The sequence below is a fragment of the Cucumis sativus genome, chromosome 3, assembly GCF_000004075.3.
Source record: "Cucumis sativus cultivar 9930 chromosome 3, Cucumber_9930_V3, whole genome shotgun sequence".
In the NCBI taxonomy this organism is placed as follows: Eukaryota; Viridiplantae; Streptophyta; class Magnoliopsida; order Cucurbitales; family Cucurbitaceae; genus Cucumis; species Cucumis sativus.
This window is the reverse complement of record NC_026657.2, coordinates 5,310,663-5,326,866: the sequence shown is the minus strand read 5'-3', so window position 1 is coordinate 5,326,866 and position 16,204 is coordinate 5,310,663. Positions and strand designations below refer to the sequence as shown.

General features: G+C 30.7%; 1 protein-coding gene across 1 annotated transcript; it reads left to right on the top strand.

The window, feature by feature from the left end:
• Nucleotides 1-5,263: 5,263 nt before the first annotated feature.
• Nucleotides 5,264-10,112, top strand: LOC101213639 (ABC transporter G family member 9). Its single transcript, XM_004134204.3, has 4 exons — nt 5,264-5,518; nt 7,018-7,810; nt 8,213-8,544; nt 9,277-10,112. The coding sequence occupies exons 1-4, from the start codon at nt 5,420-5,422 to the stop codon at nt 9,937-9,939; spliced, it is 1,887 nt and encodes a 628-aa protein (XP_004134252.1). The 5' UTR covers nt 5,264-5,419; the 3' UTR covers nt 9,940-10,112.
• Nucleotides 10,113-16,204: the final 6,092 nt, after the last annotated feature.

Sequence of the window (16,204 nt, the reverse complement as noted above, 5' to 3'; positions counted from 1 at the left end):
AAATAATAGAAACAATGAACATAAGAATATATACGGTGGTTTGACCAATTTGACCTACATCCATTTTAAGAACTAGCTTGAAGAAATTTTATTTAGAGCAATCAAGGAGTACAAATTACATAATATGTCAACAAAGATGAACAATTTGTAACTTATCACGTCAAATTGAACTATACTATCAACAAATATCACACTTTGTTCTAGGTTTTTCCTTCTAACCTAGATCTTGGGATGGAAAAACTTTCTGAAACCAAACTTTTTAACCTAAACTTCTATTGCACAAGTATTATAAAATTTTACAAAAATTTCGACAACACTCCACTAAAACATGGGTTAGCCAAACTTGAAAAGATGTGAAAATTATACTTCTATACATATATGAGACTTCCAGACACAAAATCCCTTCGAGTGTGTCTCACCACATACTCATCCAAAACTATTGTAGAGTTCCAAACAAAGTTTATATCCAAACTAGATATTAGTTACAAAATAATTATAATTCTAATGAGGGATTTCTCAAAATACATGCCCATTAGTATGATGCTCGCTACTTTTAACCACCTCATATTCCAATACAAAACTTAATTATATACATACAAAGAATGAAAATCTACAATCAATGACAGGGAACTTAACTAATGCTTCGTCCTTGACAGCTACCTTTGGGAAAGAAAACATTGAAAATGTGAGCTAAAACTTAAAGATTGACAAGTTTTTTAGAAGTAAAAACTTGTAAAACATGCTCTAAAAATGTATAAATATGCATCAATAATGAAATAATAATTAAAATATTATCATCACATATTACATAAATTACAAGTAATGCCAACAAACATGTACCCAATAAAACTATGGCAAGACGCCTAAATATACAGACAAGAATAACTAGCACATATCAAGGAACCATGCAGCCAAACCTAGCTCACACATAGTTAGTACCCGCCACGATAACAACCTCCATCCAATATGACCATGCATAGGACGCAATTTAGCTTTAAACCTTGAAACTGTGGTCTTATCGCCTAACTCAACCTTAACTCCTTTTAAACTGCCAAGTGAGAAACATAACGCAACAAAAGTCAACTTAAACGCCAAGTACAATAAGTGACATAAACAAAATTTACACTTTATTAATAATAGGTGTTTAGTACAACATTTGATCAAAATAAATAACATTAATCAAAACTCTTAAACGCCTAATAGCTTTCTCAACTCACTGCAAGCCCTTCAACCTTCTTCTCTACTTGGCCTAAACGCCTAATTCTGGAAGATGAAACTTTTAAACATAAGTCTAAAAAACTTAGTGAGGTTTTATGAAATCATTTTCTCAATACCTTTCCATAAATCATTTCGCCAAATCATACATTTTAACACAAATCAATTTATTAATAACACATCATTTCACAAAAAGCATCATCTTGCATAAACACATATTAGTCACGATCATTCATTTTGTCAAGGATCTCAAATTGTTCTCTATGTTTGGTCTCATTACTTCGCGTTTAGACTGTTGTATCAACAACATCTAAGAACATACAGATTCATCTTTGTTGCTCAAATCACCTAACACAATGCAATCCTTTTCTATATTGGTCGGCTTCACTCCACCATGCATACCTTTTCTACATGGCTGCCTTTAACCTTATGTGCACATAAAGTTAGCTCATTCAAAGGAAGCGACTAATGGTTTGGAAACCATTTCTTAATCAATATCATATAGTCATCAAAAGCTTTAAACATTATAAAACATGTTTGAAATCATATGAATACTTTAAAAGAACACTTTGAAAGAAAGCACTCACAAATACTTTTAAGAAAAATTTCACTCACTATACCTTGCCTTAGAACTGGAAATCTCTTTTTCTTTTTCCTTCTCACGGAAACAAAATGGCAGTACTTCAACACCTCAAAATTTCCAAAAAATCTCCCTTACTTATTGAGCAAAATCCTTTATTTATACTACTCTTTAATCTGGATTATTCATTCTCAAATCCTGTCCAATTGTCATATCCTACTTAAAACTTTACACGTGTAAAATTAATATTTATCTTACCCATGCTTAAATCCTTAATCTTACACAGTAATCCTTGTCAAATCAGATTTGGCATCTTCTCGCCTAACTCCATTCTGCGAATTGCTTTGACCGCTTAGTATAACTTTCAAAGGTCTTAACGCAATAACTCATTTTACAAACTACCCACCTTTTCTCGTGAACACTCTTTCTCTTGTGAGCGTTTAAACTTATAGGTCTTACCGCAAATCCTTCTTTTCTAAAAAATTCCTCGCGAACTAACTTTTTAATCGCAAAACTTATAATTATTAACCAAAAAAGATTTTATTACTTAATCCTTTCTACGAATTGATTCAAACGCCAACTTCTTATCGCGAAGTCTTATTTCAAAATGTCTCCTCTTATCCAAAACACAAATTTCAAAACACTTAGCCAAATTTTACTTCTTATACTCAAATTAGAAGCGAGTCTCACAAAATACATGACCAATAATAGGTTACACGTGATCCATATCTACAAGGAAACACCAGACCAAACTGAGCTCACACATACTTAACACCTACCACAGTAACAATCTACTTCTAATCCAACCATGATAGCATACTAAATATACAACCGAGAATAGCACACACGTGATCCATATCCACAAGAAAGAAAATGACAAATTGAGCTCACGCACACTTAGCACCTACCACAGTAACAACCTCCATATTCGCTTCTATGTGCACATAGAGCTACCCACCATGTGTTAAGCTCGGCCCGAAGCCAAATCACAACCCTCCATCGATATCCTCATCTGGGTTCAAGTTCTCAAATCTTTAGTGACAATCTCTTCAACTTTAGAACCCCAGACAACCATAGGTGGCGCTATGAAAACACATTCACGTAACCTTAGGAAAATCACCAATATTTTTTCATAAAAATCACATTTTTAAAGTTTAAAACGAAATATGGTTAGAAACATATTTCCAAATTTTTTTTTATCCTTAGTCATCAACACATATTTTTAGAATAACATTTCATTCAAATCATCCAAGTTTAATAACAGATCAAGGAGTATTATTTTAAACTAGTTGTTATCTAAAACATGACTAATAAGTATGAGTTCAACCACATCTTTGAAATATAAAAGTGCATTTAAACCGAAATTCATATTGAAATTAAAAAATTTTCTAAAGCATAGTTCGTAAAGTAATCATGTTTGAAGTTTTCACAATCATGAAATACTATAATAACATATATAGATTTATAACGAAAATACTTGAAAATAAACTACTCACTATCAATAACTCGATCTTTTGGGATTATACGATTTTTCCACTTCAATTTGGCCTGAAGCAAAAATTAAGGTGTATCAGTTAGCTTCACAAAGCAAGATGTCACAACTATTTTCAAAACACTTCGTTATTAGCATTTAAGCTATTTACATTTCAAGGAGTCCAATGCTAACTTCCATTATTAACTTGTATCAATCACTACGTACTTTAATTTAAGCTAAAATTACACTTGTGAATCCATAACTTCAAACTTAACTCTTAACACCATAAGCACCCAACTTAAATCTAAATATTTGATAATTTTAAAATTAAAAGTTGAAATAAAATACGAAGTGTCCAATTGAAATTTGAATTATAAGAAAAATAAATATACTTATTAAAAATAAAAACAATGTTTACATTTCAAAAAGGAAAATTTTAATATTTGAAATAAAATAAAAATATAAATATTGGAGGATTGATTTTAAATAAAAACCAATAAAGAAAAAGTAAAAATAAAGAAATGTAGTGAATTAAAGTGGTCTTTTTAAAAATATAACGAGGCGTCAAAATATTTATACTCTCGAAATATTTACACTGAACAAATTTCAAAACAGAAAAAGCCCACAGGTCAACTATAGAAAATACAAAATTGCTTGCAATTAATTATCATCAGTGCGTTATATATTTGGAAAATGATCGTTTAGATTTACTATTCTTTCCTACATGAATGTTTAGATTTGATCATTAGATTTGGCTCAAATATAAACGAATTTTTCATAGTTTTTTGGTAGACGATCTTTTAGATTTGATCGTTTAAATTTGGATAGTTAAATCTTAATGATTTTGTTCAAAAACTTTTGGTACATGATCATTTATATTTGAAAAACGATCGTTTAGATCTGATGTACAATCATTTATATTTGAAACACGATTGTTTAGATTTAATTGTTTAAATTTGGCTTTCCAAATATCAACGAATTTTTTTCAAGATTTTTTTGTATACAATCGTTTATATTTGGAAAGTGATCATTTATATTTGGTATAATATCATTTATATTTGGAACATGATCGTTTAAATTTGGCTACCCAAATCTAAACAAATTTTTTTAAAGATTTTTTTTACAATTGTTTAGATTTAGTTATTTTGGTATACGATTGTTTAGATTTGACTATTCAATATGCAATCGATTTTTTTTCACGATGGAACAACCAAATAATAGTTGAAGAATAATTTAAAAAATAGATATTTTATATTTGGTACATGATGTTGAACTAAATAACAGTTTAGAAAAAAATAAAAGAAAAATTGTAGAAGAAGAGAAAAAGACAATGAAAAAAAATTGGTGAAGAAGAAGAGAAGAAAAATGTTGAAAAGGAAGAAAACCTTGAAATATTTTTAAAAAATAAACAATTTCATGAACTTTTTTATTTTGTTATCTGGACCGTAAATATTTGGACGGTTTATTATGTTTATGAAATTTAATCTGAATTAAATGCTTGAAATAAAATAGAAAAGGTAAAAACACATAACTTGCAAGAGGCAGAAAATGATCATGGGTGAGACTAAAACCAATGTACCAAAAGCTCTTTTCCATTACGTGTGGGAATGATGAAATAGAAATAGAAACAAAAATAGAAAATACTTTTTTTTTTTTTCATTTTTCACGAAGGTTTCTCAAGTTTTAGTGACCAGTATATTTCTTCAAAAATAAATAACTTCTAAACAAGCCTTAAACTTCAGAAATTAAATGTTTTTCTTTTCAGTATATGGAAATACACGCTATATGTCAATGGCTTTTTGTAAGGTTTCACATTATTGGACTAATTATCTTTAAATTTGTAAATGAGTGGTCTAAAAAAATAAATGAGAATAATAAATTTGAATACCTAAATAGAGAGTGTTCTGTGTGTGTGTGTATAAAAGTCCCATAGGTGATTAAAGAGACTTTGGTACTTGATCAGTTTGTATGCTAAAACAATACTCCACGTTTTTTACCTAGCAAAGAAAAAAAGAAAGACAGAAATCTTAGTAAAAGAGAGAGAGGTCAGCTACCCTACATTCTTCTATATATATCTTTCATTTCTTGTTTCTTACTCCTCCCAAAGTGTCCCGGAGAGGGAGAGAATTTTGAAAAGATTACAGGAAAAAATGGCAGACATCGAGGCTTCGACGAACAAGACGACGGAGTTGGATTGTTTGGGAGCAGTTGTCTTTTTGAGGAAGCCAAATCGCCCTGTGACTTTGAGGGTAACACAAAACCAACCATTTTTTTTATCTTTCAAACATCAACATATATTTCAACGTCATTTCTTGTTCTGTTAGTTTACATTATTTTCAATTATCAGAGTATAATATAAAATTAAAAGGTTCCAATTCCAACAGTTTAGGTCTGCTTAGATAATCTTTTGGTTTTAAGTTTTTGAATAACATTTCAGGTTGTAAACACAACTATCTCTTTCATAAATTTATATGTTTGGCTATCAAATAACTTTTGTTTTCAGAAACCATGTTGACTTTGGAAAATATATAATGAAATTAGTTTTCAAAATGTGGCTTTTGTTTTTAAAATTTGACAAGGAATCCAATTGATTATGAAATAAAAAAACTTGGTAAAAGAATGGTTATTAAACAAAGATGTAGCTTTCAAATACATGACTTCATTTTTAGAATTTAACTAAAATTCAAGTACATTTCCTAAAAGGAAAATGTAGACCACAAAATATAAACTATGAAATTTGGAAGAAAAAAAAACACAAATTTTAATAGAAGAAAAATAAAAATAAAACATTGATGGTGTTTAAACCGGGTGAATTTATGACATCTTTGTGAACGATTTTAAAAGGGAAAATGGCCTCTTTGGGTTTATGACATTTTTGCGTTTGGACTCTTAAAGTTTCTTTTTTCATTTTTTTTTTTTTTTTTTTTGTAGCTTCCCAAGTTTATAATAGTAATGATTAAAAAGGTGATATATATATATATATATATATTATTTTAAACTAGGAAAATAAAATTTAGAAATATTTATTTGCTCTCATTTTCTTCTCATTTAAATTTTCATGTAATTATTTAAAATAGTAAAAAATTATTTAAGAATGGAAAATGGTGAAAAATAGCAATTTTGATAAAGTAGTAAACGTTTCAAATTCTATCTGTAATAGAAATTGATAGACACTTATATGCTTCTATAAGTGACATTGAGAAACAGTGATGAAAGTCTATCTGTTTCTATCGTTGATAGAATCTAAAATTTTGCTATAGTTTGTAAATATTTTAATTTACTTTGTTATTTTAAAAAATTCCTTTTAAGAATTATGTAAACATATTTTTAAAATAAATTTTCTTAAATATAGAAATTTTTTGACAAACTATTTACCTTTCAAAGAACAAAACCACTAAAAACAAAAATTCATTACACTTAATGTTTATATGAAGTGTAAATATATTCTATTTTTTATAACTTCCCATTAAAATGTTATAATTTTTTGAAATTCAAGACTGATACACATATATATCCTTCAAAACATGAAAATTGAAAAGGTAACTTTTTGGTTTTAAATTTATTAAAATCATTTGATCATGTTTAAAGTTACTCACAAATTATGTGTTAATCATTCAAAATTAATTAAAAAAAAACTTATTTCATAGTTATAAATTACTTGATGATTTTAACAATTTAATTATAATCGCTTTGACAATTAAAAATTTACCACAGTTGTAATAACACTTTGGAGTTGTTTTATACACAGTTTAATGACGTACATTACAAGATCAAATCCAAACACACATGGTTTTTAATCCCAAAGAAACCACAATGGGAAGAGAAAACTATACTCAAAGGACTAAGCGGGCTGGTTCGTCCGGCGGAGATGTTGGTCATATTAGGTCCATCAGGGTCCGGAAAATCAACCCTTCTAACCGCGTTAAGTGGACGTCTCAGTGGACGTCTCGACGGAGCCATAACATACAATGGAAAGCCCTTCTCAAGTGAAATGAAACACAGAATCGGGTTCGTTACACAAGACGATATTCTTCATCCCCATTTAACGATAGCCGAAACCCTAGTCTTCACTGCCCTTCTAAGGCTACCTAACACTTTAACAAAACAAGAGAAACTAGCGGAGGTAGAGGCAACAATCTCCCAGTTAGGTTTAACAAGATGCAAGAACACAATTGTGGGGAGCCCAATTTTGAGAGGAGTTTCTGGAGGAGAGAGAAAAAGAGTCTGTATTGGTCAGGAAATGCTTATAAATCCCAGCTTGTTGTTTCTAGACGAGCCGACGTCGGGCCTTGACTCGACCACGGCTCAAACAATTGTGACAATGATGGGGGAGTTTGCTAAGGGAGGGCGGGCTGTGATTATGACGGTTCATCAGCCATCGAGTCGTCTTTTCTATTTGTTCCATAAGCTTTTATTACTATTGGAAGGAAATGCAGTATACTATGGGAAGGGATCGGAAGTTATGGATTATTTTTTGAGCATCGGATATTCTCCATCTCTGCCCATGAACCCTTCAGATTTTTTGTTGGATCTTGCTAATGGTATGGTTCTTTTCTTTTGCATTGTTTTGGCTTCATTTCATTGCTATGGTTCTAATAGAAACATGGCTTTAACTATTAGTTTGGTTGTTATATATTTACTTTTTGTACTTTCTACTTTTAGGGAGGGAGGCCAACATTACTCCCCAATTAATAAATAATGATTTTTACTTTGACAACTTTAATTTCTATACCAAAATTTTAAGCCTACAAATTAGGAGAACATTAAATTATTAATAAATAATTAAACTTATGATAATTCAATCTTCTACTAACATAAAAAAAAGTAAACCAAATTAAAATTGAGGGAACATAGTGGATGGAATTAGAAGCATCAAGTCAGATCAAACCAAAGGTATTTGAGCCAACCCTCATGTTTTGTATTTAATGGTGAGGTACATGCAGGTTTGTCAATGAATGATCCAAATGAGGACCCAACAATAGTTAAGCAAAAACTTGTTTCATCCTATAAGAACAATATAGCTGATAATTTAAAGAGAGAGGTACAAGAAAGTGATGAAGAGCATTATTATTGGTGCGGAGATGGATCCCATGAAGACAACTTTGAGATTTGGCCAACAACTTGGTGGCAACAAGTTGCTGTTCTATGGAGAAGAGAAATTAAGGAAAGGAGATATGAATCCTTCTCTTCTATAAAATTTGTGCAAGTTTTAGTGATTGCATTCCTTGCTGGATTCTTATGGTGGCAATCTGATGATTCTCATTTACAAGATAAGGTTTCATCATTTTCTCTATCTTCTCCTCAATTTCATTAAAGTTGCACTCCCAAAAATGTATTTAATGCTTTTCAAATGGCTATTAGATGTTTTTATATTAAAAACAAAATGTGTAATTGAACTTCGTAATTATCTTTGTGATACCATATGTGAACTTTTGTTTTTTAGAGGTAACTTTAAAATTTCAACCATAGTTTTGAAACAAAACACTCACGATTTCTATTTAAAACTAGCTTTAATGTATTTTTAAATTTTTTCTAAAGTTCTAGGATAATTTTTAAGACTTCATGGGTATTCTTTTGACACAATTTATAAAATTAAAAGAAGACATTTTTTATAATTAGTCTTCTTAGTACTTGTCGATAATAATTTTGTCTCTAAGCTTTTATAAATTAATCAAATTAGACTTTCGTTCAAATTTTTCCTTTGAAAATCAATCAATGCATTAATTCAAATAGTTGATTTTGTTAATATAACATTTGAAAACATTTATATACATTTAACAATTTGAAAACATTTATATACATTTAACAATTTGAGGTATGGACAATTTAAAGGTTTGATTGATACACTATAAGTCTCACACAATATTTTCGAATAAAATTTGAATGATGGTGTAAATTGATAGGTCTATGAGTTTAGAATTTTATTTAATATAACTGTCAAAGTTTAGGAGGGCATAAGAATTATATTTTCCCAACACTGATATATAGTAAATGTGCATCTGTGTAGCTTGGACTTTTCTACTCCATACAAAGCTTTTGGACTTTCCTACCTACATTGAAAGCCATCAGCACCTTCTCAAATGAACAAAAGATACTTGAAAAAGAAAGATCCTCAGCCATGTACAAGCTATCATCTTACTTCATATCAAAAACAGTCAATGACTTGCCCATGGAGCTTGCTCTTCCCACTCTTTTCATTCTCATTGTGTATTGGATGACTGGCTTAAAACCGACTCTTCCAAACTTCTTTGCCACTTTGTTTACACTTCTCCTAAATGTTTTGGTGTGTCAAGGCTTTGGCTTTGCCCTTGGTGCCGTTCTCATGGACCAAACTGTAGCCTCCATATCTGGAACAGTCTTGGCTTTGGCTTTCCTTTTAACATCAGGGTTTTTCGTTCAACATGTGCCTAAGTTTATTGCTTGGATTAAGTATCTTTCTAGTGGCCATTTTTCATACAAGCTTATGTTGATTTCTCAGTTCAAAGGTGATGATACTTATCCATGTTCTAACATCGGAGGGGTTTGTAAAGTTGGAGAGTTTCCTGTAATAAAGCAAATTGGTCTGGAGGGAAAAGCCATGACTGTTCTTGCATTGGTGGTAATGTTCGTTGGATATCGTTTTATCGCTTATGTTGCTTTAATGAGGATTGGTGTTATCAAGAAAAAATAGGATATATGTTAGGGATATTTTTAAAAATAGTAAAATAAGTTAAAGTATTTATAATCTATAGAAAAAAAATTTAATCAATCATTCTATTACTAGTTATTAATGTCACTAATAAAAGGATATCACTAGCTATTAAATATTTGTTATTGATAGAATCCAAAATTTTGTTATAGTCCCTAAATATTTTATCAAATTTACTATTTTTTATAATTCTCCTCTATCTTATAATTTTTTTTTCTTTTTAAAACTAAATTTAACATATAAATTATGTTATAGCACTCTTCCATATATGATACTTAAAAAAGATACGTGAGAATAATAATTAAAATATCTTTAATGTGTATGTGGACATTTATTCTCCTCTACTCTGTGCCATTTCCTCTTATAATTAATATGATGCTATATATATTAAGATTTATGGAGAGTAGAAACGAAGAACAAACACAATTTTACGTAAAACCACTAGTACATGGAGAAAAATCACAATGTTGATAATTTTATTATTTTCTAAATACTCATAAAGGTACAAAGGGAAAGTATTTATAGGCAACACGAACCTAATTAATAGAATATAAATTACGACAAAGTAACTTATGTAACTACCCTCGGACTTTCAACACGACCTAAGTCCAATATTTCTAACACTTCCCCTCAAGTTAGGACGTAAATGTCATAAAGACTCAACTTGTTATAACACACAAATGAAAGCTAAGCTTTGTCTAAGGAACCCCTTTGTGAGGATACCATCAATCTGTTAACTTGAGGTTATCTCAAGCTTCTCTTTGATAAAGTGTTTGTCAATCTCCACAGGTTTAGTCCGGTCATGTTGGACTAGATAATTGGAAATGCTAAAGGTTGCCTTGTTAAAACAAAATAGCTTTATAGTCACCTCATAGTCTTGGCAAAGATCAGATAACACCTTCTAAAGTCAAATCTCCTCACAAATCCTTAAACTCATAGCCATGTATTCAACTTTAGCACTGCTTCTAACGATAACCTCTTGCTTCTTACTTCTCGAAGTAACAAGATTTCCTCACACAAAAGTATAGTATCATGAGGTAGGACTTTTTTTTATCAATAATAGATCCTGTCAAATCAGAATCTATATAACCTCAACATATCTTTTGTCTCTCTTTCTAATCTCGAATCCTATTAACTGCCTCCATGTGGTCCTCATAAGGTGTCTGCATGGAACTGACTGACAGTGCTCACAACATAAGAGATGTTAGGCTTAGTGTGTGAGATTAAATCAATTTTTCCACTAGGTGTTGATATTTCTCTTTATTAATAGGAGCCCTAACACCTGAAATTTTTGTCACGCTCCGCCCTAATTTCACTTTATGGGATCAAGTGGGGGCATACCACCTAGAAATTCAACACGAATCTCTCTGCAAAATAGCACGTAGAACGTTTAATAAGTAGAATTAACACCTCAATCAATGTTAAGACAGCTTGGTTCTCACACTTTCCTTAACACTTAGCTTAGACTTACAATCTTAAGTTATTAGGCGACAAGAATCACAACGCAAGATAAGAAACAAACTTCTCTTTATGACTTAACAACTTGCATTCCAAATATATATTACATGCTTTCTTAAGAACAAAAAATATGAAATAGGACTTCCAATGCCTAGTGCAACCTCACCCTTAAAACGCCTAACTTGCTCGCCTTACTCTTTTTTACTTGGCCTCAACACCTTGATAACCTTGGAAATGAAAACTTAACATGTAAGTCAAATACTTAATTAGTGAGTTTTATTTTGGAAAACCTTCGGATTGTATAGGATAAGGATGTGTCTTGCCTTATGTTTAGTTTTAATGAATTTTCTCGATAATAATTTACTCATGGTTGTTTACTCTATATCGACTGGTGCAGTTGAGAGTACAGTGTATTTGAACAGTGAAGTACCCAGATCTCAACAGTCACATCATGATACCAAAATTATTCACATTGATGTCTTTGAATTCTATTAGGGTACTTTGGAGGCCTCATATCCCATGTTGTCCACATTCTTGAATGCAAGGATGAAACAACTCAAATATACGCTATCACAAACATTGAAATTGAAGTGTAATCTAGTCAAAGTTTCCAAGTATCTAATTTTTAGTTTCATTGTTTGCAGGAACATATACGGTTGAAGAAGCAAAAGACGAAGGTAGGTTTAAGTATTAATTCATGGGTCTCGATGCTTTCATTTATGCATGAAATTATTGTTTACTAATAATTTTAAACAATAATTTCAATTGATGGTGAAGCCATGAAGAATAATTACCTTGGTACACTAATTTCTGTCTACACTATTGATGGTAATTCTCAAATTGTGCCTCTAGCTTTTGATGTTGTTGATTCTAAGAATGAACTGCCATGATCATGATTTTTTTCGTAATCTTAAAGTTGTATTTGGATAACATAATGAACTAGTAATTGTGTCTAATGCTCATAAAAGTATAGAGAATGGGTTCAATGTTGTGTACTAAACATCTGAGAACATGAGTTATGTACATTCCATTTGTATAACAATCTTAAAAAGAACCATAACTCTCTTGTAACGACTTAACTCTTTATACTAAGCTGAGGTCATTACTACTAAAAGAAATAAATACTTTCTTATAAAAAATAAAAGAGGACATTAAATTTTCAATGAAAACTTCAAATACTCACTTATAAATTGTAAATAAATATGTAGAAATAAAAGAAGAAGGTAAAATCCTAGTTCATACCCTTTTTAACTTTACAAAAAAAAAATGTAAAAGTAATACATAAGTTTGATAAATTTAAATAAAATACTAAAAGTCAAATACTGGAAACATAGATGGCAGAAACAACATAAGATTTTCCTTATGGCAAGTTACAATCACTTCTTGTCATTCGCCAGCTTTACTCTACCTCCACATCTTCCTCTACCTCTACCTTTGCCTGAAAAATTAAACATAGAAAGAGTAAATATAAACATATACTTAGTAAATGACCACTACTAGTCCCACTAGGTGTTTGTTAACTTCCCATTAGGATTTTGTAAGGAAGCATCCCATAACTATTGTGCTCCCAAACATACTCTATCTAGTGATCTCATAGGAATGCATCTGATCTTTGGTGAACCCGAAGGAACACCTAAGAGAAACTGGTTTTTGACAACCAGAAGGAATGCCTAAGGGAAATTGGTCTTTGGTGACATGAAAGAACATCTAAGAGAATCCAGCTATAAGTGACCCCGTCGGACCACTCATAAAACATACACTGGTTGTTCTGTCGAACTCGCATAGTCATAAAAAGATGATGATCTCGAGGAACACCCATATAAGTACGACCCTTGGTATAAACATCATAACATGGCATGAATATCAATCATAATGTTCTTATCATGTGATTAATATATCATTAATCATAACATAGTCATATGAGTCATAACATATCAGACATCCATAATAGTCATCCATAACAGTCACATTATACATCTTAGATACACCAATGAATAAATGGAAAATAAATGCAAGCTTAGCTAACAAGTTTTTTACTAACAGTCACCGTCAAAGTTTTCCAATGAATAGGTCCTAAACATAAAGAATATTTAAATTAATAGTTTAATAACTAACATCAAACAATTAATTACTTAGGCTTCCAAACTTACCAACGAAAGAGGTTCAAACCAATTCAACCTTTGAAGTAGTATTTCACCGATAATTAATCCAAAGAATTTTGCCAAAAAAAAATTAAAAGAACAAAAATCTAACTTAATTCCACACTTTAAATTATTTAAGATCAAAAGGGTATTTATTTGGGCGTACCAAACCCAATCAAATACTCACCAAAAACCAACCAAATGGCTTAAATAAGGAAAGGACTACAACAGCTTGGCTCATGTGCGACTTGGCTTGGCTGAGATAGATCGACTCGACTTGGAGGAAAAATGGATTGGGACAGAGAGGGACGAAAACAGAGATGGATGGCCAACAAGCGGTGAGTGGAGCAGCAGTAGACGCGAAACGGAGGAGGAACGCGACGATCGACATACGAGGAGTTCTTCGTGCTTCGTAAGAGCTAGGGGCATTCGACCTTGCACAGAACAAAGGTTGAGAAGGAAACCGTGAACAATCGATGAAGTGGACGGTGCACAAGACGAGGTGAACGGTGGTGGAATTCGACAACGAGGTGGATGAACGGAGAACTCGCAGCTGTGATTGAAGACGTGGGCGGTGGCACTTAGGGTTTCTTGAAGAAGATGATGAATAGTCTTGCACGCAACCCATTAGACTATTGTCTATGCACGTTAGAATTAATGTACATCTTCCACATGAAAGTTGATGAATGAATTTAGAAGTGAATATGGAGAAAAAGAGGTGGAGTTTAAGCACAACATTCTGTTATTACTTTAATTCAATCTTCTATGGAAATGATAGAAAACAGTTTAAAATCTTGATATTGATGGAGATGTATTTTACCTATTATTGCAATATTTCAATGATATGTCAGCCAAATGACCTATGCCCAACTTGACCACTGATCAAGCCATATACCGATGAAACATTACTAATTTTTCAATAATACATACAAGTTTCCAAATGATTAAGTAATTGAATGTGAGACAATAAAAGAGAGAATATATATATGAAGGAAACTTGAGATCAGGATATCATTGACTTTGAAAAAAAAATTGGTCTTTTGCTATGCTTACTGTCTGAGTTGTCTGCTATTAGTGTAATTTATGTTAGGTTCTTTCTCATGTAACATCTTTTTCCTAGTGTCCTTATGATAAATCTATCAGGGTTTTTTTTTTTTTTTTTTTTGTGGAGATTTAGAATGATTTTGACCACATGGTTATATTGGTACAATATGTAGTTTATTGAAAATGGACTTGAAGGAGATGCTGATTCTGGCGGTGAAGAAGATGAAACGGAAGACATTGATGGTGAACATCTACACATTTCAGATTATCAAGGTTTTGCACTAATATTTGATTGATTTACTATAGTAATGAAGCTACCAAGCAAGTGATTGATGTTTGATTCGTGACAAGACTTGTTGTAATTTAGTTATCTATGACAATACATTGCATTTAGTTTCTATTTTACTTGTATTTATCTATTTGGGAAAATTCGATAGATTTAGTGTACTTAGTTTTTTTTGTAAAAATGTTATCTATGTTATTGTTATATATGAAAGTTCTTATTTATATGTGTACTAGTTTTGTGTTAAAATAGAATCATTGGATAACAGGCAAAAAATATAATTGAATTACAATTTTTTTAAAAAAAAAATTCATAACATACTTGACGGTTTTAAAATGTCATAAACAAGTGCATCCTTGACAGTTTTTCAATGTCATAAACAATCAATTTTTTGACGGTTATTAAATGTTATGAATACTTATACTCTTGACGGTTTTAAGTTGTCATAAACATCCACACTCTTGACGGTTTTTAACTGTCATGAACATTTGTATACTTTACGTTTATAAAACGTCAACGTTCAATATTCTTGACGTTTTTATCAACTGTCAAGAACTTTGGCTTTCTTGACACAGGCTTCAAGGACGGTTTTAAAACTGTCAATAATAGTGATTATTGACAGTTTAAAAACGTCAAGAGAGTCTGTTTTTGTAGTAGTGTACAACTACCCTTGAAAATAAAACCATTTTTAAAAGAAAAATTGCACTAGATGACAAAAAAAATTAGAAAAAAACATCTCATAACACATTATTTTCTTTCATATTGTAAATTTGGCAAATATGACGGTAATAAGACAGTAATCTGTTTCTAAATTTGGTATTTTTGTAATTTTGAAAATTTAAGTGATATGAACTCTATTATCATAATTTTTTTTTTTTTTTTTTTTTTGCTATTTTTGCAAACTCTCCTTTTAAAAACGTGTTAAATATTTTTGGTTTTCTACCTTATTTAACGTAATCAATTCAATTTAACATTAATCCAAGAAAACCAATAACTAAAAATAATTATCTAAGTAGAATATTAAAACCTTAGTTTACTCAAACTATTCAACGAAGGTTTCAATTTTATGAAAATGATTTATAAAATATAATATAAAAATGATGAAATTTTGAAATGAAAAATAATTAGATACACCCATTGTACTACAACTCGGATTCACTCAAAATTCTAGAATATATAACATAATCCTTTTTAAAATAAATAAATAAATAATGATATATTGAATTTCAATATATAAAAATTGAAGCAAGAAGTCGATGAGCTTAATTTAAGGAAAGAAAGCTGACAGAGTCGTTAAGCTAAGCAAGAGAGATCCATAGAA

Bases quoted from the DNA above. Each gene is read 5' to 3' on its own strand.
- LOC101213639 (XM_004134204.3), top strand. From the start codon at position 5,420: ATGGCAGACATCGAGGCTTCGACGAACAAGACGACGGAGTTGGATTGT. The intron at 5,519-7,017 runs GTAACACAAAAC...TTTTATACACAG, and splicing joins ATCGCCCTGTGACTTTGAGG to TTTAATGACGTACATTACAA. The intron at 8,545-9,276 runs GTTTCATCATTT...GCATCTGTGTAG, and splicing joins ATTCTCATTTACAAGATAAG to CTTGGACTTTTCTACTCCAT.